This window comes from Budorcas taxicolor, chromosome 7 (assembly GCF_023091745.1).
Source record: "Budorcas taxicolor isolate Tak-1 chromosome 7, Takin1.1, whole genome shotgun sequence".
Lineage (NCBI taxonomy): Eukaryota > Metazoa > Chordata > Mammalia > Artiodactyla > Bovidae > Budorcas > Budorcas taxicolor.
In genome coordinates this window covers 40,391,069-40,417,998 of record NC_068916.1, presented here as the reverse complement: position 1 = coordinate 40,417,998, position 26,930 = coordinate 40,391,069, and the positions used below count along the sequence as shown (strand labels likewise).

The 26,930-nt window shown below is 42.2% G+C and overlaps 2 protein-coding genes and 1 pseudogene across 3 annotated transcripts in view; all 3 read left to right on the top strand.

Moving 5' to 3' along the window:
- On the top strand, positions 1-26,433 carry LOC128050857 (T-cell-specific guanine nucleotide triphosphate-binding protein 2-like). 2 transcript variants are annotated; one of them, XM_052643280.1, is made up of 2 exons: positions 1-35; positions 25,177-26,433. In XM_052643280.1, the coding sequence occupies exon 2, from the start codon at positions 25,195-25,197 to the stop codon at positions 26,431-26,433; it is 1,239 nt and encodes a 412-aa protein (XP_052499240.1). In that variant the 5' UTR covers positions 1-35; positions 25,177-25,194. The 2 variants fall into 2 exon arrangements, with proteins under 2 accessions (XP_052499240.1, XP_052499239.1); XM_052643279.1 differs by lacking the exon at positions 1-35 and adding an exon at positions 20,058-20,092.
- Positions 5,138-6,398, top strand: LOC128050856 (T-cell-specific guanine nucleotide triphosphate-binding protein 2-like; annotated as a pseudogene).
- LOC128050853 (T-cell-specific guanine nucleotide triphosphate-binding protein 2-like) overlaps positions 11,657-26,930 on the top strand; it is a 35,066-nt gene continuing 19,792 nt past the window's right edge. The window contains exon 1 of the mRNA XM_052643277.1: positions 11,657-11,779. The gene's annotated coding sequence lies outside the window, so the exon portion shown is untranslated. The remainder of the gene's footprint in view (positions 11,780-26,930) is intronic.

Below are 26,930 nucleotides of genomic sequence, written 5' to 3'. Positions count from 1 at the left end.
AGAAAATATAGGAAGACCACTCTTTGATATAAAAGGTATTCTACTTTTTTTTCCTATTGTTTTTACTAACTTCTGTTTATATATTTTAAACTCAACATCCTGTTACTAAAACATAGTGTTTATTAACCTATGTATAACAATGGCAGAGAAGGCAATGGCAACCCACTCAGTACTCTTGTCTGGAAAATCCCATGGATGGAGGAGCCTGGTAAGCTGCAGTCCATGGGGTCGCTAAGAGTCGGGCAGGGCTGAGTGACTTCACTTTCACTTTTCACTTTCATGCGTTGGGGAAGGAAATGTCAACCCAATCCAGTATTCTTGCCTAGAGAATCCCAGGGGCAGAGGAGCCTGGGGGGCTGCAGTCTATGGGGTCGCACAGAGTCAGACACGACTGAAGTGACTTAGCAGCAGCTGCAGAAGCATAACAATAGATCATTCTTTTCAGTGCTGTGGAACTCATTTTATTTATCCATCCTCTGTCAACATGCAGACTGCTATTAGGAACACTTTTTACATGTCACCTGTACTTTTTTGCACGCTGACTCCTCGGTACCATTTTAAGAGTGGAGAGGCTGGGTCACAAAATACATGAATGTACAATTTTGTAAAATTTATCCATACTGGCTTTTCAAAGTTTCAGAGACCCTGATACTCAGTGTTGTCAAACTTCTAAAATTTTCCAGTTGAATTGATATGCACTGTCATCGCATTGTGCACAGACTTCCATCTGACTAATTACTAAGGGGGCTGTTGAAGTTCCTGTGTGCTTACTGATCACATGTGGTTTTTTCTTTTCTTTTTCTGAGAAAGATCTGTTTATTCCTCTCTTCCACTTCCATACTAGAATGTCTTGCTTTTTAGTGTTTCTACCATTTTAATAAATATCATCTTTGCATTGATTTTGAGTCTAACACATTTGTGCAAATATCTTCTCCATATGTCTAAAGAAATTTTTACCCCCCTTAAGCATTTCTTTTCATGAAAAGAAGCTTTTCATTTTAATGTAGTCTAAGCCACCTCATTTGTCAATCTTTTTTATATAGCTATCATCTGGGTATCTTGTTTAAGAAATTTTTTACTCTAAGATCAGTTATATTTTCTTCTAGAGTTTTCCGTTTGAAATGTCAGTCTTTACTCTCCTTCTAGAGTTGATTATCAATAGTGATAGAAGCAGAGAATCAGTAACATTCTCCATATGGATAACCAGGATAACCAATTTTTCCAGCTCCATTACTACACGGTACTTTCTTTACTCACTGAAGTGCTATATATATCCTATTAAACACAATTCCACACATGCTTGAGTCAAACATAAGGATCAGTGTTGTGTCCTGAGGGTCAGTTGGTTTATCTCTATGCTGGCACCGAAGTACAGAATAAAATATGCTTTGTTTATTTTCAAGATGTACAAAATATACTGAAAATATACCATATATGGTATGGAAGTTCCTCCCATTTTTTTTTCAAAATGTGAGTTCTAAAATATCAACCACATCTTCCTGTTATTGTTCACACACTAAGCCGTGTCTGATCCTTTGCAACCCCATGGACTGTAGCATGACAGGCTCTTCTGTCCTGCAGTATCTCCCAGAGTTTGCTCAAATTCTTCCTGAGAGAGACACTTAGGTTAGAGGCTTCTGGATGCCTCCCATTTGGGCCTCATTACCCAGGGACCACAGAGACTTGCTAACCCTTGTTCTTTACAGTGAGCACAGAAGCACACTCTGATTGCATTTCCTAGTAAAAACAGTTCTGGGAAGTGTTCCTGTGCATCATCTGCTGTTTTCATGGAAACATTTGGATCTGCTCTCTGTCATAGGAAATCTGTTTTCTCTCTAGAGCTGGTGAGGAAGCATGCTGTATATCTGCAGTGGCCAATTCTGGCTTTGTGCTTGAAGGACTGAGGGCAGGCGTGGCTGATAGAGAGCTGCAATTCCATCCAGAAGTTCACACCAACCTCTTTGGAAAACAGATTACCCTCGTGTTTACAGATGCCTTTTCTTCTTCACCTGTTTTTAAATTGAAAAAGTTATAAGAAAATTTGGAATAAGAGAATGTTTACTGCTTTCACCAATGGTAATTTATGTAATGCGATGGCACCCCTCTCCAGTACTCTTGCCTGGAAAATCCCATGGACAGAGGAGCCTGGTAGGCTGCGGTCCATGGGGTCGTGAAGAGTCAGACACGACTGAGCGACTTCCCTTTCACTTTTCACTTTGATGCATTGGAGAAGGAAATGGCAACCCACTCCAGTGTTCTTGCCTGGAGAATCCCAGGGATGGTGGAGCCTGGTGGGCTGCTGTCTATGGGGTCACACAGAGTTGGACACGACTGAAGTGACTTAGCAGCAGCAGCAAATTGTGTAATGTTTGATGCACATTGAGAGTTTTCTGATTCTAGCCTTATTACCATAGAGCTATTTAAATCTCTCTGAGTTTTGATAATTAAGAGGAATGAAAAGTAATTCTTTTCTTTGCCATTTTCTTAATCCATGCAGGCTATGACAAAATACCACAGACTGGGTTCCCTAGTTTAAAAAAAAAAAAATCTATTTCACTTATTTTTGGAGAATTGGAAACCAAGATCAAGACAACTATAGATTAGGTGTCTGATGAGAGCACACTTCCTAGGTGGGTGCCTTTTCCTGTAAAGTCATGTGACAGAAGGGTTAAGCTAGATCTCTGAGGTCTCTTTTATGAGGGCATTAATCCATTCATGATGGCTCCGCCTGCATGACCCAGGCAACTTGCAAGGGTCCATTTATTCATACAATCACTTTGAGCATTAATTTCACCTGTGAATGTATGAGACCAGCAGACATATATAAAATCTGTCTGTTGCAGTTCAATAGACTTCCCACCCTCTCTTTAGAAAACAGCATTCTTGTCTCACTTTGACATTCATTTCAGTATTCTTGAACTATAATTGTATCTCTTCCTGAGTATTCATTCAACTAGCAGTAACATCTGCTCACTTCCTTCATAAGTCATTAGTTAATAAAATCCTTAACATGTATTTGTTTTACACTGGAGAATCATGATTTCCCTTATTTTCTTAAGATTGTCCTTGCTTGATATGTAGGGTGGGGGTGGAGAGCATTCAGCACACCACTAATGGAGAGAGCACTGATAATTTCTGAGACAACCTTATGTGTATAAATATTTCTTCAATCACAGTTTCTTGATATGACCTTCCTTGCTCATAGTAAATGATACGAGATTCCATCGATGTAATATTAATAACGTCTTTAAATTACCTCGGTTTCAGCAGATACCCATGTTTCAAAACTGTGTTGAACTGGGTAGGGAAAATTAGAGCTCTTATTTACTTCCTCTACAACTTCTTGTTACACATTTTATATTCTATCCAGATTGGTCCATGAAGTGAGGTAAACAGATATTAAGCTCCCACTGGGCAGCTATACCACAATGACTGTGTTTTGGGTTCTTCTCCAAGACATATGGGAAACAGATTTTATAACACATGTTTGGAACATATGTCCTGGTGGTCACCACCTGGTGGACTTGTCTCTGCTTCCTACCTCTCCCACAAGCTAGGTCCCGTCCTGATTTGCTGCAGCTTATTGGAAATGAGGTCCTTCTGGAAGCCTTCTGTGCTCACTAACATCTTGACCTAAGTGAGTCTTCCTGCAGAATGGAAAGGTGCTGGTCTCTGTATTCAGGGGTCATGACAGTACAGACTGTCTGTATTAGTTTCCCCTTGCTGTGTAACAAGTTAATTCTATTATAGATCTGGAGGTGAGCAGTCAAAATGAATTTTAAGGAGCTACAATCAAAGTGTCAGCAGGACCTGTTCTATCTGGAGGCTCCAGGAGAGAATCCATTCTTTTGTCTACTTCAGCCTCTAGAAGTTGCCCGACATTCCTTGGCACACTGCCTTTCCTCCATCTTCCTAGATCTTCACTCCAACCTCTGCTCTACTATCCTATCTTCTTTTCAGCATTTGGCCCTGCCTCCATCTTGCCTGTGATTCCTGTGATTATATTTAGCCCACTTGGATAATAATAAAGCCAAGAAAATCTCTTCATCTGAGCATCATTAAGTTAATTACCTTCAAAAACTGATGCACACACTAAGCCTTTATTCTTGTCCTCACATTTTTAGATGATATTTTTTACCTGCAATAATCAAACATGGACAGGTTAAGCATTAGGCTTTGTCTAGCAGTGGAATTAAAAACTAATGTCAAGTAAAAAGTGCTTTTTGCTACATAAAGTAGCACACTCCCAAGTTATGGAGTTCACAGTGTGGACAACTTAGGAACCATTATTCTGTCTTCCACAATGGCCTGACTCCTTGAGCATATAAATTATCAGCATAGAAAACAGGCAGTGTCTTCTGCAATGGTGGAAACAAAAGCCATCAAGACATACTTACTCAGCCATAAAAGAAGAATGAACAAATGCAACTTGCAGCCACATAGATGGACCTAGATATTACCAGACTAAGTGAACTAAGTTGGAAAGAGAAAGGTGAATATCATATGACATCACTTATACATGGAATCTAAAATATGATACAAATGAACTTATTTTAAAAACAGTAACAAACTCACAGACAGAGAAAACAAACTTCGGCTTACCAAAGGGCGAAGAGGGGAGAGGGATGAATTAGAAGTTTGCGATTAGCTGACATAAACTATTAATTGCTGTTGTTGTTCAGTCACTAAGCTGTGTTCAACTCTTTGCGACCCCATGGACTGTAGCCCCCCAGGCTCCTCTGTCCATGGGATTTTCCTGGCAAGAATACTGGAGTGAGTTGCCATTTACTCCTCTAGGAGTTCTTCCTGACTCAGGGATAGAACCCATGCCTCCTGTGTCTCCTGAATTGGCAGGCAGATTCTTCACAACTGAGCCACCTATAAATCCATATATGTGTACCTGGATCACTTTGCTGTACACCAGAAACTAACACAATGTTGTAAATCAACTATACTTCAATAAAATAAGCCATCAGAGGAAATAAATTAACTGTAGACACATGAGTCTGCCTGAGAGATGGGACTGGTCTGTGAAGACCAGAGTGTTTTCTCAGCTGACTCTGTGTCTGTTCTGTTGCTTCATTCACCTTATCTCCTCATTCTCTCTTCCTTTCCACAGATTATTCAGTTAACTGGCATGGATCTACTCCTCTTAAACTTCATTAACAAAAATGATTTTAGGCAACTGGCCTCAAAGTTTCCATCTTACTACCAAACATTAGTCAGTAAAGTGGGGGGGGGATCCTCTCTCAGGAAAGCCTTAAACGTATTCAAACAGACTTTGAGAAGGGGCAGCCAATAGAGGCGGCTGAAGAAATTCAGAGAGCACTTCAGAGCGCCGAGAATGCTACCCTGAATGTGGCTGTGATTGGGCAATCTGGTTCTGGCAAGTCCAGTTTCATCAATGTCTTGCGAGGAATTGGTCATGAACAGGCTGGATCTGCTTCTGTTGGAGTTGTGCCAACCACCACAAAGAAAACTCCCTATCCACATCCGAAGTGTCCCAACATGACCTTCTGGGACCTGCCTGGAACTGGGACCCCCGAATCCAATCCAGACCCTTATCAAGAAGTAGTGGGAGATGATAACTATGACTTTTTCATCATTATTTCTTCCTCACGGTTTAGCGCAAACAATGCTTTCCTGGCCCAGAAGATTCAGGAGAAGGGAAAAAAATTCTACTTTGTTAGAACCAAGGTGGATAGTGATTTATATAAAGAAAGGAAAAGCAAACCCAGATCTTTCAAAAACGAGACAGTCCTTCAGCAGATCCGAGACAACTGCCTGGTCAATCTCAGCAAAATTGTATCTGAGCCGACTGTCTTCCTGGTGTCCAACTTTGAGCCGAAGGAGTTTGATTTTCCAAAACTGCAGGAGACACTGCTGCAGGATCTCCCTGCTGAAAAGCGCTACATCTCTCTCCTCTTGTGCCCAAATTTGTCTGAGTCTTTCATTGAGATGAAGAGAGCTATGATCAAGGAGAAGCTCTGGCTGAAAGCCTTCAGGGAAGCCATTTTGGCCTTCTTGCCCATGACGCCTTTCTGCTGCGGCTTTAATTTGTCTGAACAGAAGAGTCAGTTGAAATATTATCAGAGCGACTTTGGTTTGGATGAGGAGTCGGTCAGTCAGATTGCCCAGAACCTGGGCATATCTGAGCAAGAGATCTACAGCCTCATGAAGTCCGCAGATTTCAACTCACTTGTGAAGGATGACAGTATAATAGCCAATGTCAAGAAGTGTGCTGAGTTCATTTGCTCAGTTACTGGACTCCCCCAGTCTTCTATTTTCCAGTTTTACAAAGTCTACTTTCTACATTTGAAATTCATCGATACAGTGGCGGAAGATGCTAAAAGAGTCTGGGTAAGATTGAGGAGATGAAGCCTGATAGGATGGAGTAGAGACCGGTGGAGTTGCCTATGTGAATAACAAGTGAACCTCACCTGTTGTGTTCTCTGAGTGGGTCAGGATCTTCTACATACCACCAAGGCCAATGCTTCCCAATTGGAAAATATTTTCTCTCTGTTTGAGTAAGGCCATTGCTCCACATTGATACTTTACTGCTCTACAAGTGAATTTGACCATAGCCTGTTTACTGCACTCTCTGAGCTGTTTTCCTCGAATCATGATAGAAATGTACCATGGACCTTTCATTTATCTTCCAGTGTTATGAAGTAGTTTTCTTTTGCATGATTTATTCAGATAATAAAATGTTGGCAACAATGAGGATGACTGTTATCCATTGGATTTTTATGAATTATGATCCCCTGTTATCATTATCATCATTAGGACATTATCATCTCAATGTCTTCCTCATGAAAATGAGGAAAACACACACATTTGGGACCATGGTCAAGTGAAGAGTTTAGAAAACTACATAGGAGAAATAGTTGAGAGAGGATTAGAGAAAGAGTATAGAATGTCGTATTTTCAGATATTTCTGAGGAGAAGGGGGAAGGAAACCAACTCAGGGTTTATATTTCCAGAACTTTTTCAACACTGGGTTAACAAGACAATATGAGGGACAAGAGATATGAAAGAGTAGAAATGAATTAGGAAGGAAAGCACAGAATAAATGAACTGGCAGAAGAGAGAAAATGAGAGTGTTTTTCACTCACCAAATTTTATATCAAACTTCTGAAATACGACCTAGCACACACCAACATCACCTATCTCAGTCTTAGGCTTCTCATTCCTGATGGTATAGCAATTAGACTCACATATGTGACTTTTCTTCCTTCTTCCATCACTGGTATAGGATAGTGGATCAGGATCTGTACTGAGTAAGGTATGTACATGGTGGAAGTCATCCCTCAAATTCCCATGTTCTGGAGGTCCTCTCAGAGGCTGGAGGGCACTGAGATGTGGAGGAGGGCATGCGTGGCCCACTATCACTTTGCTCCTCCATGCTCCCCCACTGCTCAGGAGAGGATGCAGTCAGTGGGGGATGAAGGCGATCACTGTGTGTGCTGCCTCATATTTAATACGTATGCAAGATGTTAAAAGGGAAGGAGCTTGGGACCTTCTGTTATGGATGCATTGATTTTAAAAATTCTTTTCTTCCTCAATTCTTAATGTACATCCTTGTGCAGTATTTACACTCTCAGAATGCAGTCTGTATGTCAACTTGCCCCTAGGCCTAATTGTCCTTATAAAGAGCATGGATATTGAGGAAATCCTCCTTCTACCTCTACCTCAGCTTGTCAATCAGATGTGGCCAACACAGGGACTCATACAATCTTCTCCTTCTCCAGAAGTCATGACTTTCCAAGGTCCCTGGACCATTTTACTCCATTTCAGTGGCCTTCCAACAAGATTGCAAAGCACAACTCAAATGTATCTTGTGTGGGTCCCTGTGGAAACACCCTTGCTACAAAACGAGAGTCATCAAATATTTACATCTGTGCTTTTTATTTTCAAAGCTCCCTCTTCCCAGATGAGACAGGCAGGGCTAATGAATCTTTCCATCTGGGAAGAAGGAACTCAGGAGGAGGAAAATAGAGAGGCATTTCCAGTGCTTTGCTTTAATCAACATCGTCCAAGGGTGAAAGGGAAGTTTCTTATACCTAACACGGCATTCAGAAGGGACTGAATGATTTCACAGGCAGAGCAAAGTGGGGAATTGGGAGGTGGCTGAGAAGAAGAAGGAAAGTCTCAGAGTCTGGTGGGAGAGGACAGAACTTTGAGATGTCTCCAAACTGAGACCTGTGAGTCCACCTATCAATGTGTATAAGCATCAGGCTCTTATAAGGGCAGCATCTGAGGGCCCTCCAGACTCTTTCAGAGGAGGCTTCTGTAGCTCCTTCAGGAGATCATATGATAGCTGACCACATTTTAAGCACTGGGTGAACCTGTCTCATTTGGTAGCCTTCAGCCCATCGCCAGACATATCTCATCAGTGTACCATACACTCCTTTCATCCCCATATGTCTTACTCTGTGAGTAAAAACTCCTTTCATGACAGCCAGAGGGCTGGTATTAGTGAGAAAGGAAAGAGGCCTTCTTCTTCTAATCTCTGCACCTCAGTGTTACTGACTGAGAAATTCTTTCAGTCATCTTAAAATCTGGTCAGTGGTAAAACAGTTCCCATGCTGTCTTCTGTCCCAAATCACTGACTGAAAGAAAGAAAGTGAACGTGGCTGAGTCGTGTCCGACTCCTTGCGACTCCATGGACTGTCCATGGAATTCTCTAGGCCAGAATACTGGAGTGCGTAGCCTTTCCCTTCTCCAGGGGAATCTTTCCAACCCAGGGATTGAACGAAATTCTCCCGCATTGCAGATGAATTCTCTACCAGCTGAGCCACAAGGGAAGCCCAAGAACACTGGAATGGGTAGCCTATCCCTTCTCCAAGGGATCTTCCCAACCCAGGAATCAAACCGGGGTCTCCCGCATTGTGGGTGGATTCTTTACCAATTGAGCTATCAGGGAAGCCCAAATCACTGAGTAGTAGATGACAAATTTTTCTCGCCTTTTTATACAGTTCATGGGATCCTCATGGTTAGTATACTGAAGTGGTTTGCCATTCCGTCCTAGAGTGGATTATGTTTTGTCAGAACCCTCCACTATGACCCATCCATGCTGGGTGGCCCTGCATGGCATCGCTCCTCACTTCATTGAGTTATTCAAGCCCCTTCACCATGACAAGGCAGTGATCCATGAACGGGAAGGCTGGTGTGCTACAGTCCATGGGGTCGCAAAGAGTCAGACACAACTTGGCAACCGAACAACAGCTGACAAATTGGTTCTCTCCACTGGGGCATTTTTGAAAAAAGTTTTGTGAAAGATACTGCTCCTTGGACCTTGAGCACAGAAACAACATGAACCTGTAAGTTGGAAGAGTGTTCCCAGTTGAGGAAATACGCTAATGCTCAGGTTGTGAACTTACATGCAGAGTACATCATGAGAAGCGCTGGGCTGAAAGAAGCACAAGAGAGTTGGGCTATAAATAAAGCTGAGCACAGAATTGATGCCTTTGAACTGTGGTATTGGAGAAGACTCTTGAGAGTCCTTTGGACTGCAAAGAGCTCCAACGAGTCCATCCTAAGGGAGATCAGTCCTGAGTGTTCATTGGAAGGACTGATGTAGAAGCTGAAACTCCAATACTTTGGCCACTTGATGCAAAGAGCTGACTCATTTGAAAAGACCCTGATGTCGGGAAAGATTGAAGGCAGGAAGAGAAGGGGACAACAGAGGATGAGATGGTTAGATGGCATCACTGACTCAATGGACATGAGTTTGGGTAAGCTCTGGGAGTTGGTGACGGACAGGGAGGCTTGGTGTGCTGCAGTTCATGGGGTCGCAAATAGTCAGAGAGAACTGAGCGACTGAACTGAAATGAACTGATGGGACAAGATGCCATGGTCTGTCCACAGTTCATCAGGCACTCTGTCTGTCAGATCTAGGCCCTTAAATCTATTTCTCACTTCCACTGTATAATCATTAGGGATTTGATTTAGGTCATACCTGAATGGTCTAGTCGTTTTTCCTATTTTCTTCAATTTAAGTCTAAATTTGTCAATAAGGTGTTCATGATCTAAGCCGCAGTCAGCGCCCAGTCTTGTTTTTGCTATCTGTATAGAGCTTCTCCATCTTTGGCTGCAAAGAATATAATCAATCTGATTTTGGTGTTGACCATCTGGTGATGTCCATGTGTAGAGTCTTCTCTTGTGTTGTTGGAAGAGGGTGTTTGCTATGACCAGTGCGTTCTCTTGGCAAAACTCTATTAGCCTTTGCCCTGCTTCATTCCACATTCCAAGGCCAAATTTGCCTGTTACTCCAGGTGTTTCTTGACTTCCTACATTTGCATTCCAGTCCCCTATAATGAAAAGGACATCTTTTTTGGATGTTAGTTCTGAAAGGTCTTGTAGGTCTTCATAGAACCGTTCAACTTCAGTTTCTTGAGCGTTACTGGTAGGGGCATAGGCTTGGATTACCGTAATATTGAATGGTTTGCCTTGGAAACAAACAGATATCATTCTGTTTTTTTGAGATTGAATCCAAGAACTGCATTTCAGACTCTTCTGTTGACCATGATGGCTACTCCATTTCTTCTAAGGGATTCCTGCCCACAGTAGTAGACATATTGGTTACCTGAGTTTAATTCACCCATCCAGTCCATTTTTAGTTCGCTGATGCCTGGAATGTCGACATTCATTCTTGCCATCTCCTGTTTGACCACTTCCACTTTGCCTTGATTCATGGACCTAACATTCCAGGTTGCTGTGCAATATTGCTCTTTACAGCATCGGACCTTGCTTCTATCACCAGTCACATCCACAACTGGGTATTGTTTCTGATTTGGTTCTATCCCTTCATTCTTTCTGGAGTTATTTCTCCACTGATCTCCAGTAGCATATTGGGCACTTACTGGCCTGGGGATTTCCACTTTCAAATTCCTGTCATTTTGCCTTTTCATACTATTCATGGGGTTCTCAAGGCAAGAATACTGAAGTGATTTGCTATCCCCTCAGGCAGTGGACCACATTCTGTCAGACCTGTCCACCATGACCTGTCTGTCTTGGATGGCCCCACATGGCATGGCTTAGTTTCATTGAGTTAGACATGGCTGTGGTCCATGTGATCAGATTGGCTAGTTTTCTGTAATTATGAACATAAAATTTAAAATTAAGGAAAAAAACCATAAAGACAGAGAACGGTTAGAGAAATGTTTCTCTCCTCACTCACTGGAAGCTTTGAAAAGTTGCTCACAGCTTTCCTCCTTCTCTGTCCCTTGTGCTCTCCTGGCTGTCTTCATTAGATGACCTCCCAGGGGTCCTTGGAAACCTGCTTTTCCTCGCCCCTAGTACCTCTGTGCCCGCTCGTTACTCACCGAGCTTTCTAAAGTTACACTCTTGTATATTTCTTTTCTGGGAAATATTTCTGCTGTAGAGAAAGATGTGAACATGATTGCCATAGTTTCGTTTTCATTTCCTAGGAACATGATTGCCATGGTTTCGTTTTCATTTCCTAGAAACGGGTTATCAACTATCATCTCCCCCCCCCCACCCCCCTCCTCCCACCGCCGCCCCAAGGAAGGTCTCAAGCCACAGGCTCTTATATTCTTTACTGCCTCCCATCCTGGGCGTCATTTCCCACGCAGGCTAGAGGTTTACCTGTCCTTGCTCTCTACTCTGTCTGCATTTGCCTGGACAAGGACAGTTCTCTGGAGTGTTCCTGTGCTAGGGGTTGCAGGGAGCAATTCACCAGACTGCATTTTCTGCTCACTTAGTGGAAACTTTCAGATCTGAGATCTGACCAGAAATATCTTTCCTCTTTTGATAGGTAAGTGGGCAAATTCTTTGTACTTGAAGTGATGGGATGCTGGCCTTTTGCTTGGAGGCCTGAAGGGCAAAGCTGGCTGGTGGAGAGCTGAGAGTTGGTGCAGAAGACCTGGTCGTCCTTCTCAGGTGGTCAAGAGAGTGAGTGACAAGCTGAGAACTGCCCGAGGCTAGGGCAACGATGATGGAAATAAGCAGAGTAACTGGATTCCAGATAGATTTGGGGAGGTCACAGGATTGTAGATGTGTAGATAAGAGAGAAAGACAATTATGTGGATGACCCCATGTGCAAACAAAGGGTGGCACTGACATTACCTGGAAGGGAGAAGACTATAGAAGGAAAGGGATGGGGACTTGAGTGAGGTTTGGCCTTGTTCAGTTCTTAAAGATCATCCTAGACACACAAGTGGGAGATGTTGTGTAAACAGTGGTATATGTGAGTGAGGTTAGGGAAGACTTCAGCACCTTCAGCACAGTGGTGGTGCTGGGCAACATGGGACAGGATAAGAAGACCTAAATGGTGAATGTATGTGGAGTAGCATCAGGACTGAGCCTGTTTTAGGGGAGGCAATAATTTTCTTCTACACTTGTGAGTGCTTTGGGCTGGTCTCATAACTAAAATGATATGAGACAGATTCATATGTGAAAAAAACAAATTTAATTTTCTATGTTTGGGGACTCCAAATATATAACACACAGACATTCATGCAATTGATCCTTTTATGCCTTTTGGATTTCAGGAGAAAGGTAGGAGCCTAGGACTTCAAAGGGGAAAATCAATTTTAGAAAGATGTAAAAACAAATGTACGGTAAATGTTGGCCATGCCAGGCAGAGAGCAATGGGAAACAGAGAATGCTTTGATCAAATAGGCCTTGCTAAGTTTCCCCAAGTCTACTCTACCTAGCGCATACTCTGGAGGTATCTCTGGTGATAGCTCTCCTTTCTAGAATAGGCCCTTTCTCTAAATTCTTTAAGGCAGTTAAGGGGAAAGTAAAGCTCTTCTTGAGTCTTTGGTTTCTTAAAATTAGTTCTTCTAGATAACCCTAATGCCAAGGAGACTCATTTGGGGCCGCACATTTTGTTCCATTGCAACACAGACACACCCAATCTTAGATCTCAGCTTGCGGTGGGGAGGTGCAATCAAAACAAGTTTGGTCAGCACACTTTTTAAACTGCTTTAGTTTTTTAAAAAAAATGATATGGGGGCAGAAAAGGTTTTCCTCTACCCTTCTAAGTTCTTGTAGCTGGTCTAAGAATTAAACTGACATCAGATAGATCAACAGGGAGGGGAAAAAAGCAATATAATTACTATACATAGGTAAGGGGGTGGCTCTAGAAGAATATGAGACTCAGAGGCAATCAGGCAAGCAGAATGTATTCATTCTGAGCAAAGCTGGTGGGTTTAGGGGTCTAGTACGTCAAAGGTGAGGAAGACAGTGCACATAGCAATGGGAAGAGCAAAAGTTTGGTAAACAAGTACTTGTCTTGCCATATAGAGAAGTGGGACACAGAGCAGAATGGGAGCAAATAGGCCTTGGTCAATTTCCCAGCCTACTATGCCCAGCTCCTATTGGTTTTAGTTACCTCTGGTGATAGAGCTCCTTTCTTGGAGGAAGTCCCCTATCTAACTGCTTTTAAGCAGTTAAGGGGGAGGGAAAAAAGAAAGTTTCCTGAGCATTGTGTTTCTGAAAAATAAACAACCTAAAATAATCCTAATACCAGAGAAACATTTTGCGGTGGTAATTTTGCTCCCCTACACTGGTCACTCATCTTATTTTTCTTTCACTTTGAAACAGAATGTCTTCTCATTGCTCAATGTTCCTTCCTTTGTATCCCTTGAAAGTCACAAGTTTTTAAAACATTTAAATGCCCTGCTTCCAGGCTAAGATCCCTGCTGCTGGTGTCATCCTCTCAGTCAGCTCCTATTCTTATAATGGGGTCAGCAGGAGAAAGAAAGAGAGGAAAAGAGGCAGCTTTTCCTCTTTCCAGGAAAGAAGCTGCCTCTTTTCCTCTCCCTGAAGCAATTGCCTCAGTTGGAGGAGGGACTGAACCAGGGCAGGTGAGATTTCACCTCTACAACCGTCTGGAGATTATTTATTAGACTGTTTGGAATTTTGTCTACCTGATTGGGACCAGGAGACAGGATATTTTCTGAGCCATTCCTTGCCTCTGCTGTTAGGACCAAACTGAAGCCAGGACAGGCTCTAAGGAGCAGGCTAGGCCTGAGGTTTAGTCTCTAGGAAAGCTGAGGCACTGGGAACTCCCACAGGCAGTGTAGCTTGACCAATCAGAAAAAAATCCCCATAGCCCCCCACCCACGCCAGACCTGAGCCAATCCGGATATGGAAGCGAGGTTTAAAAGTCCCGGCGCACATACGGTTTAACCAATCGGCTATGCTGTTACAGGAACAAAGAACCATCTGTATAAAAGTAGATGTGATTCAGAGCTCGGGGCTCTCGTCAAGACTCCACTGCGCTGGATGAGACTTGAGTCCTAGGTCGAGCTAGCAATAAACCCCTTTATGCTTTTGCATTGCTGTGGATGTCTTATTCTCTCAGTTTTGGGGACTCGGACACTGGGCATAACACTGCAAACCAGGGGCTGTGTACTTTGCCTCTGAATTTCAGAGATCATATTAATGTCCAGATATACCTGCCTCCCCCTGAACATGTTATGCCCAAAGGAGATGAAAATATTAGAAGTCTAGCCATGTCAGTCACCACAGAACCGTTACCACTGCCACTGAAAATCTTAGCAAGCATTTGCAGAGTAATTCACAGACCCCACCCATTTCCTACTTCCTGCGTTTATAGTTAAACCGCTTGCAGAGGGTTTTCTGAATAAAATGAGGCTGAAAACTGCTGGTCCACACCACAGCCTGAGGGCTCTAGGCAACTCTTTTTATGCCCATCCTCTATGGAGTCCTCTCCCAAGGCCAAAGGTGGGAAGCCTAACATAAATGCCACAGAAGTAGAGCCCAGAATCAAGGTCGTCTCCAAAACTGACTGATCCCCAAGTAACCATTGCTGAAATCCCCTCTGATCCTTACAGGCCAACTTCTTGACCACAAATTACGCAAAATGCCCAGCCCAGGACACACTCCCTAGCACCCTAACTAATGCCACCCTTGCGGCAGTATTTTTCTTTGTCTTGAGGCCATACAAATAGGCTGCTGCTGCTGATGCTGCTGCTAAGTCGCTTCAATCGTGTCTGACTCTGTGCGACCCCAGAGATGGCAGCCCACCAGGCTCCGCCATCCCTGGGATTCTCCAGGCAAGAACACTGAAGTGGATTGCCATTTCCTTCTCTACTAACCTACAAAAAGTGTCAGATCTCCCTTGAGCCTGCCTGCTGTTCTAACGCTGTCCCATTGTCTCCCTTGTCTGTCAGGAGGTCAGCCGCTGTGCTCACAGCACCCACATTACCCCTCTTGTTCTTCTTCTTTTTTTTTTTTTTTAAATAAAAGAAAACAGCCCTGCTGCCGGACCATAGCTGAAATACACAGCTGCAAATCCCAGACAAGAATTTGCTAGTCCTGTGGGTGCTGAATTTGTGGTCTGAACAGATTTAATTCTAAATAAAACATACTTCTATGTCTTTTGGGAGCAGGTGACCAGAGTAACTTTCTTTGAAAAATTTATTTATTTTTAATTGGAGGGTAATTGCCTTACAAAATTATATTGATTTCTGCCATACATCAACGCGGATCAAACATAGGTATACATATATACCCACTCCCTTAAGCCACCCAATTCCACCCCTCTAGACTGTCACAGAGCACCCGGTTTGAACTCCCTGCATCATCCATCTAATTCCCACTGGTCATCTTTCTCACATATGGTAAAGTATATGTTTCAGTGCTACTCCCTTGATTTGTCCCACCCTCTCCTTCCCCCATCGTGTCCACAAGTCTGCTATGCCTGCATCTCAACTGCTGCCCTGCCAACAGGTTCATCAGTACTCTCTTTCCAGATTCCATATATACACATTAATATACAATGTTTGTTTTTCTCTTTCTCACTTACTTCACTGTGTGTTGTTATACAGGCTCTAGGTTCATTCACACATTAGAACTGACTTCTAATGAGCTCCTTTTTATGACTGATTACTTAACCATAAAATGAGTATCCTTTTTAAAATGAGATCCTCTTTATGGCTGATTACTCAGTGGTAAAAATGGCTGGAAGGGGTACGGAGAAGAGGGAAATCTCTTACACCGTTGATGAGAATGTAAATGGATACAACCACTATGGAGAACAGTATGGAGATTCCTTAAAATAATAGGAATAAAATTACCATGCATGCGTGTTGAGTTGCTTCGGTTATGTTTGACTTTTTGCAACCCAATGCACTGTAGCGTGCCAGGCTCCTCGGTTCATGGGATTCTCCAGCAAGAATCCTGGAGTGGACTGCCATGCCCTCCTCCAGGGGATCTTCCAAACCCAGGGACTGAACCTGCATCTCTTATGTCTCTGCATGGGCAGGCAGTTTCTTTACCATTAGCAGCATCTGAGAGGCCCCATAAACTACCATATGACCCCAAAATCCCACTACGGGGCCTACACTCTGAGAAAATCATAACTGAAAAAGACACGTGTACCAACATTCATTGCAACACTGTTTACAATAGCTAGGACGTGGAAGCAACCTAAATGTCCAACAGATAAATGGATAAAGAAGTTGTGGTACATATATGCAGTGCTTGTTGTGCTTAGTAAACTCACTTCCTTCTGCAATACTCTGTGTCTGGAAATTCTTTTCCAGCCCACACTCAGACTGACACAACGTTCTTCCCTTTTCTCCTGTTCCCTGCTTTTCTTACCTGAATCTGTGAGCCTAGTCTGGTCTAAAATGGAGGCCTGGCACTCAGCCTCATGGTCCACACTCCAGCCTGCCCAGCTCTGGTTGTGAAGGGATGACATTTAAGCATTTTATGGGTTAAGTGTTTGTTGAAAGGTGCCGAAACATGAAAGGAGGTGGTACAAGCAAAAGAAGCTGAATCTGGTCTCCTTCCTGGACCCTGTGAATTCCTTTGAACCCAGTCCCAAACCATATCAGGCATTTAATGGCCGGATTAGCCTTGAAAGTGGAATCCAAACAGAAAAGCTTTTCAAAATGTGACTCTAAAGTGCAGTCAGCAAGCAACCTTCGTGTGTCTCTTGTGGACTCTGCCTAGATTCTGCTTTGGATTCCTAATCTGTGTGGGAAGGGGGCATCTTTGCAGAGGCTCACAGACCTCTGATGGGGCCTGCTAAGAGTTCATCCTGAAAAGCAGAAGCAGTGCTTGTGTCCAAGGACCAGCTCGACTCTGTAGGTGCCCAGTAGTGACCCTGACAAGTTGTGTCATCTCTTGTCCTTAGGAAGATTTATGTGATCTTAGTCGACCTAGGGCTACAAAGTCTGACTCTTGATTGTGAGGTGTTCATTCAGGGACATCATGCCCCAGCCCACTGAGAAATGGCCACTCCATACCAGAGTCTATCAAATGGGGCATGAGACTTGCAGTGACCCTCAAAATCAGGACGAGCCCAGCCCTGAGGAAACCTGAACAGTATTTTTAATACTGAGGTCTTCAATACGGTGTCTGTGTGTATTCATCTGAATCCGTAGCTGGTTGCCAAGTTCATTGTGAGTTTTCATCTTTGCCTTACAGTTTTTTCTTCCTAGAATGCCAGTCTCTCTTGTCCCCACCACCTCCTTTAAGAATTTCTCAGTTTTCCTTTTTCCATCATAACATTGATTGTCTCTATATGTCAGACAGAATATTCCCAAACTAGCGAAGGAGGGAGAGATTTGTGACTACAGATGAAAGAATATATGCAGCACCAATGTGCAAAGAACTGAGATATTTTCTTTTATAAAATCCTTTATCACCTACACATTGTACAACCATTCCAAGAAACAGAACACCTTCCATAACTATACCTACTTATATGTTCCTGTCTGCTCCATGCCCTGTCACCAGCCCTTGGGTAACAACTTCATAAAGTTTGTGTTTGACAGCTTTGTTTCATTTGTTATGTTATCACTTAATATGCCTGCCTAAACAATATTTTGTTATGTTATCTTGAAAATATATTTAAGGGTATTCTACCTTTTAAAATTGTTTATTGATTTACAATGCTGTGTTAGTTTCAGGTGTAGAGCAAAGTTAATCTGTTAATACTTTTACACATATCCACGCTTTATTAGATTTCTTTTCCCATATAGACCATTGCAGAGTATTGAGTAGCATTCCCTGTGCTATACCATAGATCCTTATTAGTTATTTAGTTAAGTAATTTTAACTTAGCTTTTTATTGACATATACTTGATTTACAATGTTTCTCCAATCTCTGCTGTACAGAGAAATGACAGTTATATACATATGGACATTCTTTTTTATATATTCTTTCCTATAATGATTTATCATAGGATATTGAATATAGTTCCCTGTGCCATATAATAGGACCTTGTTGCTTATCCATCCTATGTATAATAGTTTACATCTGCTAATCCCAAATTCCCAGTACTTCCTTCCCCTGCACCCTCCCCTGGCAGCCACAAGTCTGTTCCCTATGTTTGTGAATCTGTTTCTGTTTCATAGACAGGTTCATTTGCATCATACTTTAGGTCCCTGGAGAAAGAAATGGCAATCCACTCCAGTACTATTGCCTGGAAAATCCCAAGGACAGAGGAGGCTGGTAGGCTACAGTCCATGGGATCGCAGGGTCGGACACAACTGAGTGACTTCACTTCACTTCACTTAGGTTCCACATATAAGTGAAAGCTATGGTATTTGTCTCTTGTTTTCTGACTTTGCTTAGTATGGTCATCTCTATTTGCATTCATGTTGCTGCAAAAGCATTATTTTGCTCTTTTATGGCAGAGTAATGGTCCATAGATTATATATACAACATCTTCTACTCCTCTGTTGAGGGACATTTAGGTTGCTTCCAAGTCCTGGCTATTCTAAACAGTGCTGCAACAAACATTGGGGTGCATGTATCTTTTTGAATTATGGTTTTCTCCAGATATTTGCCCAGGAGTGGGGCTGCTAGATCATCAGTTCAGTTCAGTCGCTTGGTAATGTCCGACTCTTTGCGACCCCGTGGACTACAGCACAACAGGCTTCCCTGTCTATCACCGTCTCCTGGAGCTTACTCAAACTCATGTCCATTGAGTCGGTGATGCCATCCAACTGTGGCATCCTCTGTCGTCCTCTTCTTCTCCTGCCTTCAATCTTTCACAGCACCAGAGTCTTTTCAAATGAGTTAGCTCTTCGCATCAGGTGGCCGAAGTGTTGGAGTTTCAGCTTCAACGTCAGTCCTTCCAGTGAATACTCAGGACTGATTTCCTTGAGGATGGACTGGTTGGATCTCCTTGCAGCCCAAGGGACTCTCAAGAGTCTTCTCCAACACCACAGTTCGAAAGCATCAGTTCTTCAGTGCTCAGCCTTCTTTATGGTCCAACTCTCACATCCATACATGACTACAGGAATAATCATACTTTTGACTAGACAGACCTTTGTCAGCAAAGTAATGTCTCTGCTTTTTAAAATGCTGTCTAAGCTGGTCATAGTTTTTCTTCCAATGAGCAAGTGTCTTTTAATTTCATGGCTACAGTCACCATCTGCAGTGATTTTGGAGCCCAAGAAAATGAAGTTTCACTGTTTCCATTGTTTCCCCATCTATTTGCCATGAAGTGATGGGACTGGATGCCATGATCTTAGTTTTTTGAATGTTTAGTTTTACGCCAGTTTTTCCACTCTCCGCTTTCACTTTCATCCAGAGGCTCTTTAGTTCTTCTTCGCTTTCTGCCATAAGGGTGGTGTCATCTCCATATGTGAGGTTATTGTTATTTCTCCCGGCATTCTTGATTCTAGTTTGTGCTTCATCTAGCCTGTTATTTTGCATGATGTACTCTGCACATAAGTGAAATAAGCAGGGTGATAATATACAGCCTTGACATACTCGTTTCCCAAGATCATATGGTAGCTCTGTTTTTAGTTTTTTAAGGAACCTCCATACCATTCGTCAGTGGCTGTAACAGTTTACACTCACACCAACAGTATAGGAGGGTTCCCTTTTCTCCATACGCTCTCCAGCATTTATTGTTTGTGGATTTTTTGATGAGGACCATTCTGACTGGTGTGAGGTATCAACCTCATTGTAGTTTTGCTCTATATTTCTCTTGTTTAGTGATGCTGAGCATATTTTCATGTTCCTTTTACCCGTCTGTATGCCTTTCTTGGAGAAATGTTTCTTTAGAAAGCCTGCCAGATACTATAAAACTCTTCGAAGAAAATATAGGAAGACCACTCTTTGATATAAAAGGTATTCTACTTTTTTTTCCTATTGTTTTTACTAACTTCTGTTTATATATTTTAAACTCAACATCCTGTTACTAAAACATAGTGTTTATTAACCTATGTATAACAATGGCAGAGAAGGCAATGGCAACCCACTCAGTACTCTTGTCTGGAAAATCCCATGGATGGAGGAGCCTGGTAAGCTGCAGTCCATGGGGTCGCTAAGAGTCGGGCAGGGCTGAGTGACTTCACTTTCACTTTTCACTTTCATGCGTTGGGGAAGGAAATGTCAACCCAATCCAGTATTCTTGCCTAGAGAATCCCAGGGGCAGAGGAGCCTGGGGGGCTGCAGTCTATGGGGTCGCACAGAGTCAGACACGACTGAAGTGACTTAGCAGCAGCTGCAGAAGCATAACAATAGATCATTCTTTTCAGTGCTGTGGAACTCATTTTATTTATCCATCCTCTGTCAACATGCAGACTGCTATTAGGAACACTTTTTACATGTCACCTGTACTTTTTTGCACGCTGACTCCTCGGTACCATTTTAAGAGTGGAGAGGCTGGGTCACAAAATACATGAATGTACAATTTTGTAAAATTTATCCATACTGGCTTTTCAAAGTTTCAGAGACCCTGATACTCAGTGTTGTCAAACTTCTAAAATTTTCCAGTTGAATTGATATGCACTGTCATCGCATTGTGCACAGACTTCCATCTGACTAATTACTAAGGGGGCTGTTGAAGTTCCTGTGTGCTTACTGATCACATGTGGTTTTTTCTTTTCTTTTTCTGAGAAAGATCTGTTTATTCCTCTCTTCCACTTCCATACTAGAATGTCTTGCTTTTTAGTGTTTCTACCATTTTAATAAATATCATCTTTGCATTGATTTTGAGTCTAACACATTTGTGCAAATATCTTCTCCATATGTCTAAAGAAATTTTTACCCCCCTTAAGCATTTCTTTTCATGAAAAGAAGCTTTTCATTTTAATGTAGTCTAAGCCACCTCATTTGTCAATCTTTTTTATATAGCTATCATCTGGGTATCTTGTTTAAGAAATTTTTTACTCTAAGATCAGTTATATTTTCTTCTAGAGTTTTCCGTTTGAAATGTCAGTCTTTACTCTCCTTCTAGAGTTGATTATCAATAGTGATAGAAGCAGAGAATCAGTAACATTCTCCATATGGATAACCAGGATAACCAATTTTTCCAGCTCCATTACTACACGGTACTTTCTTTACTCACTGAAGTGCTATATATATCCTATTAAACACAATTCCACACATGCTTGAGTCAAACATAAGGATCAGTGTTGTGTCCTGAGGGTCAGTTGGTTTATCTCTATGCTGGCACCGAAGTACAGAATAAAATATGCTTTGTTTATTTTCAAGATGTACAAAATATACTGAAAATATACCATATATGGTATGGAAGTTCCTCCCATTTTTTTTTCAAAATGTGAGTTCTAAAATATCAACCACATCTTCCTGTTATTGTTCACACACTAAGCCGTGTCTGATCCTTTGCAACCCCATGGACTGTAGCATGACAGGCTCTTCTGTCCTGCAGTATCTCCCAGAGTTTGCTCAAATTCTTCCTGAGAGAGACACTTAGGTTAGAGGCTTCTGGATGCCTCCCATTTGGGCCTCATTACCCAGGGACCACAGAGACTTGCTAACCCTTGTTCTTTACAGTGAGCACAGAAGCACACTCTGATTGCATTTCCTAGTAAAAACAGTTCTGGGAAGTGTTCCTGTGCATCATCTGCTGTTTTCATGGAAACATTTGGATCTGCTCTCTGTCATAGGAAATCTGTTTTCTCTCTAGAGCTGGTGAGGAAGCATGCTGTATATCTGCAGTGGCCAATTCTGGCTTTGTGCTTGAAGGACTGAGGGCAGGCGTGGCTGATAGAGAGCTGCAATTCCATCCAGAAGTTCACACCAACCTCTTTGGAAAACAGATTACCCTCGTGTTTACAGATGCCTTTTCTTCTTCACCTGTTTTTAAATTGAAAAAGTTATAAGAAAATTTGGAATAAGAGAATGTTTACTGCTTTCACCAATGGTAATTTATGTAATGCGATGGCACCCCTCTCCAGTACTCTTGCCTGGAAAATCCCATGGACAGAGGAGCCTGGTAGGCTGCGGTCCATGGGGTCGTGAAGAGTCAGACACGACTGAGCGACTTCCCTTTCACTTTTCACTTTGATGCATTGGAGAAGGAAATGGCAACCCACTCCAGTGTTCTTGCCTGGAGAATCCCAGGGATGGTGGAGCCTGGTGGGCTGCTGTCTATGGGGTCACACAGAGTTGGACACGACTGAAGTGACTTAGCAGCAGCAGCAAATTGTGTAATGTTTGATGCACATTGAGAGTTTTCTGATTCTAGCCTTATTACCATAGAGCTATTTAAATCTCTCTGAGTTTTGATAATTAAGAGGAATGAAAAGTAATTCTTTTCTTTGCCATTTTCTTAATCCATGCAGGCTATGACAAAATACCACAGACTGGGTTCCCTAGTTTAAAAAAAAAAAAATCTATTTCACTTATTTTTGGAGAATTGGAAACCAAGATCAAGACAACTATAGATTAGGTGTCTGATGAGAGCACACTTCCTAGGTGGGTGCCTTTTCCTGTAAAGTCATGTGACAGAAGGGTTAAGCTAGATCTCTGAGGTCTCTTTTATGAGGGCATTAATCCATTCATGATGGCTCCGCCTGCATGACCCAGGCAACTTGCAAGGGTCCATTTATTCATACAATCACTTTGAGCATTAATTTCACCTGTGAATGTATGAGACCAGCAGACATATATAAAATCTGTCTGTTGCAGTTCAATAGACTTCCCACCCTCTCTTTAGAAAACAGCATTCTTGTCTCACTTTGACATTCATTTCAGTATTCTTGAACTATAATTGTATCTCTTCCTGAGTATTCATTCAACTAGCAGTAACATCTGCTCACTTCCTTCATAAGTCATTAGTTAATAAAATCCTTAACATGTATTTGTTTTACACTGGAGAATCATGATTTCCCTTATTTTCTTAAGATTGTCCTTGCTTGATATGTAGGGTGGGGGTGGAGAGCATTCAGCACACCACTAATGGAGAGAGCACTGATAATTTCTGAGACAACCTTATGTGTATAAATATTTCTTCAATCACAGTTTCTTGATATGACCTTCCTTGCTCATAGTAAATGATACGAGATTCCATCGATGTAATATTAATAACGTCTTTAAATTACCTCGGTTTCAGCAGATACCCATGTTTCAAAACTGTGTTGAACTGGGTAGGGAAAATTAGAGCTCTTATTTACTTCCTCTACAACTTCTTGTTACACATTTTATATTCTATCCAGATTGGTCCATGAAGTGAGGTAAACAGATATTAAGCTCCCACTGGGCAGCTATACCACAATGACTGTGTTTTGGGTTCTTCTCCAAGACATATGGGAAACAGATTTTATAACACATGTTTGGAACATATGTCCTGGTGGTCACCACCTGGTGGACTTGTCTCTGCTTCCTACCTCTCCCACAAGCTAGGTCCCGTCCTGATTTGCTGCAGCTTATTGGAAATGAGGTCCTTCTGGAAGCCTTCTGTGCTCACTAACATCTTGACCTAAGTGAGTCTTCCTGCAGAATGGAAAGGTGCTGGTCTCTGTATTCAGGGGTCATGACAGTACAGACTGTCTGTATTAGTTTCCCCTTGCTGTGTAACAAGTTAATTCTATTATAGATCTGGAGGTGAGCAGTCAAAATGAATTTTAAGGAGCTACAATCAAAGTGTCAGCAGGACCTGTTCTATCTGGAGGCTCCAGGAGAGAATCCATTCTTTTGTCTACTTCAGCCTCTAGAAGTTGCCCGACATTCCTTGGCACACTGCCTTTCCTCCCTCTTCCTAGATCTTCACTCCAACCTCTGCTCTACTATCCTATCTTCTTTTCAGCATTTGGCCCTGCCTCCATCTTGCCTGTGATTCCTGTGATTATATTTAGCCCACTTGGATAATAATAAAGCCAAGAAAATCTCTTCATCTGAGCATCATTAAGTTAATTACCTTCAAAAACTGATGCACACACTAAGCCTTTATTCTTGTCCTCACATTTTTAGATGATATTTTTTACCTGCAATAATCAAACATGGACAGGTTAAGCATTAGGCTTTGTCTAGCAGTGGAATTAAAAACTAATGTCAAGTAAAAAGTGCTTTTTGCTACATAAAGTAGCACACTCCCAAGTTATGGAGTTCACAGTGTGGACAACTTAGGAACCATTATTCTGTCTTCCACAATGGCCTGACTCCTTGAGCATATAAATTATCAGCATAGAAAACAGGCAGTGTCTTCTGCAATGGTGGAAACAAAAGCCATCAAGACATACTTACTCAGCCATAAAAGAAGAATGAACAAATGCAACTTGCAGCCACATAGATGGACCTAGATATTACCAGACTAAGTGAACTAAGTTGGAAAGAGAAAGGTGAATATCATATGACATCACTTATACATGGAATCTAAAATATGATACAAATGAACTTATTTTAAAAACAGTAACAAACTCACAGACAGAGAAAACAAACTTCGGCTTACCAAAGGGCGAAGAGGGGAGAGGGATGAATTAGAAGTTTGCGATTAGCTGACATAAACTATTAATTGCTGTTGTTGTTCAGTCACTAAGCTGTGTTCAACTCTTTGCGACCCCATGGACTGTAGCCCCCCAGGCTCCTCTGTCCATGGGATTTTCCTGGCAAGAATACTGGAGTGAGTTGCCATTTACTCCTCTAGGAGTTCTTCCTGACTCAGGGATAGAACCCATGCCTCCTGTGTCTCCTGAATTGGCAGGCAGATTCTTCACAACTGAGCCACCTATAAATCCATATATGTGTACCTGGATCACTTTGCTGTACACCAGAAACTAACACAATGTTGTAAATCAACTATACTTCAATAAAATAAGCCATCAGAGGAAATAAATTAACTGTAGACACATGAGTCTGCCTGAGAGATGGGACTGGTCTGTGAAGACCAGAGTGTTTTCTCAGCTGACTCTGTGTCTGTTCTGTTGCTTCATTCACCTTATCTCCTCATTCTCTCTTCCTTTCCACAGATTATTCAGTTAACTGGCATGGATCTACTCCTCTTAAACTTCATTTTAAAAAATGATTTTGGGCAACTGACCTCAGAGTTACCGTCTTTCTACAAAACATTAGTCAGTGAAGTTGGGGGGATCCTCCCTCAGGAAAGCCTTAAACGTATTCAAACAGACTTTGAGAAGGGGCAGCCAATAGAGGCGGCTGAAGAAATTCAGAGAGCACTTCAGAGCGCCGAGAATGCTACCCTGAATGTGGCTGTGATTGGGCAATCTGGTTCTGGCAAGTCCAGTTTCATCAATGTCTTGCGAGGAATTGGTCATGAACAGGCTGGATCTGCTTCTGTTGGAGTTGTGCCAACCACCACAAAGAAAACTCCCTATCCACATCCGAAGTGTCCCAACATGACCTTCTGGGACCTGCCTGGAACTGGGACCCCCGAATCCAATCCAGACCCTTATCAAGAAGTAGTGGGAGATGATAACTATGACTTTTTCATCATTATTTCTTCCTCACGGTTTAGCGCAAACGATGCTTTCCTGGCCCAGAAGATTCAGGAGAAGGGAAAAAAATTCTACTTTGTTAGAACCAAGGTGGATAGTGATTTATATAATGAAAGGAAAAGCAAACCCAGATCTTTCAAAAACGAGACAGTCCTTCAGCAGATCCGAGACAACTGCCTGGTCAATCTCAGCAAAATTGTATCTGAGCCGACTGTCTTCCTGGTGTCCAACTTTAAGCCAAAGAAGTTTGATTTCCCGAAACTGCAGGAGACACTGCTGCAGGATCTCCCTGCTGAAAAGCGCTACATCGCTCTCCTCCTGTGCCCAAATTTGTCTGAGTCTTTCATTGAGATGAAGAGAGCTATGATCAAGGAGAAGGTCTGGCTGAAAGCCGTCAGGGCAGCCATTTTGGCCTTCATCCCCTTGACGCCTTTCTTCTGTGGCTTTAATTTGTCTGAACAGAAGCAGCAGTTGAAACATTATCAGAGCGATTTTGGTTTGGATGAGGAGTCGGTCAGTCAGATTGCCCAGAACCTGGGCATATCTGAGCAAGAGATCTACAGCCTCATGAAGTCCGCAGATTTCAACTCACTTGTGAAGGATGACAGTATAATAGCCAATGTCAAGAAGTGTGCTGAGTTCATTTGCTCAGTTACTGGACTCCCCCAGTCTTCTATTTTCCAGTTTTACAAAGTCTACTTTCTACATTTGAAATTCATCGATACAGTGGCGGAAGATGCTAAAAGAGTCTGGGTAAGATTGAGGAGATGAAGCCTGATAGGATGGAGTAGAGACCGGTGGAGTTGCCTATGTGAATAACAAGTGAACCTCACCTGTTGTGTTCTCTGAGTGGGTCAGGATCTTCTACATACCACCAAGGCCAATGCTTCCCAATTGGAAAATATTTTCTCTCTGTTTGAGTAAGGCCATTGCTCCACATTGATACTTTACTGCTCTACAAGTGAATTTGACCATAGCCTGTTTACTGCACTCTCTGAGCTGTTTTCCTCGAATCATGATAGAAATGTACCATGTACCTTTCATTTATCTTCCAGTGTTATGAAGTAGTTTTCTTTTGCATGATTTATTCAGATAATAAAATGTTGGCAACAATGAGGATGACTGTTATCCATTGGATTTTTATGAATTATGATCCCCTGTTATCATTATCATCATTAGGACATTATCATCTCAATGTCTTCCTCATGAAAATGAGGAAAACACACACATTTGGGACCATGGTCAAGTGAAGAGTTTAGAAAACTACA

Bases quoted from the DNA above. Each gene is read 5' to 3' on its own strand.
- LOC128050857 (XM_052643280.1), top strand. From the start codon at position 25,195: ATGGATCTACTCCTCTTAAACTTCATTTTAAAAAATGATTTTGGGCAA.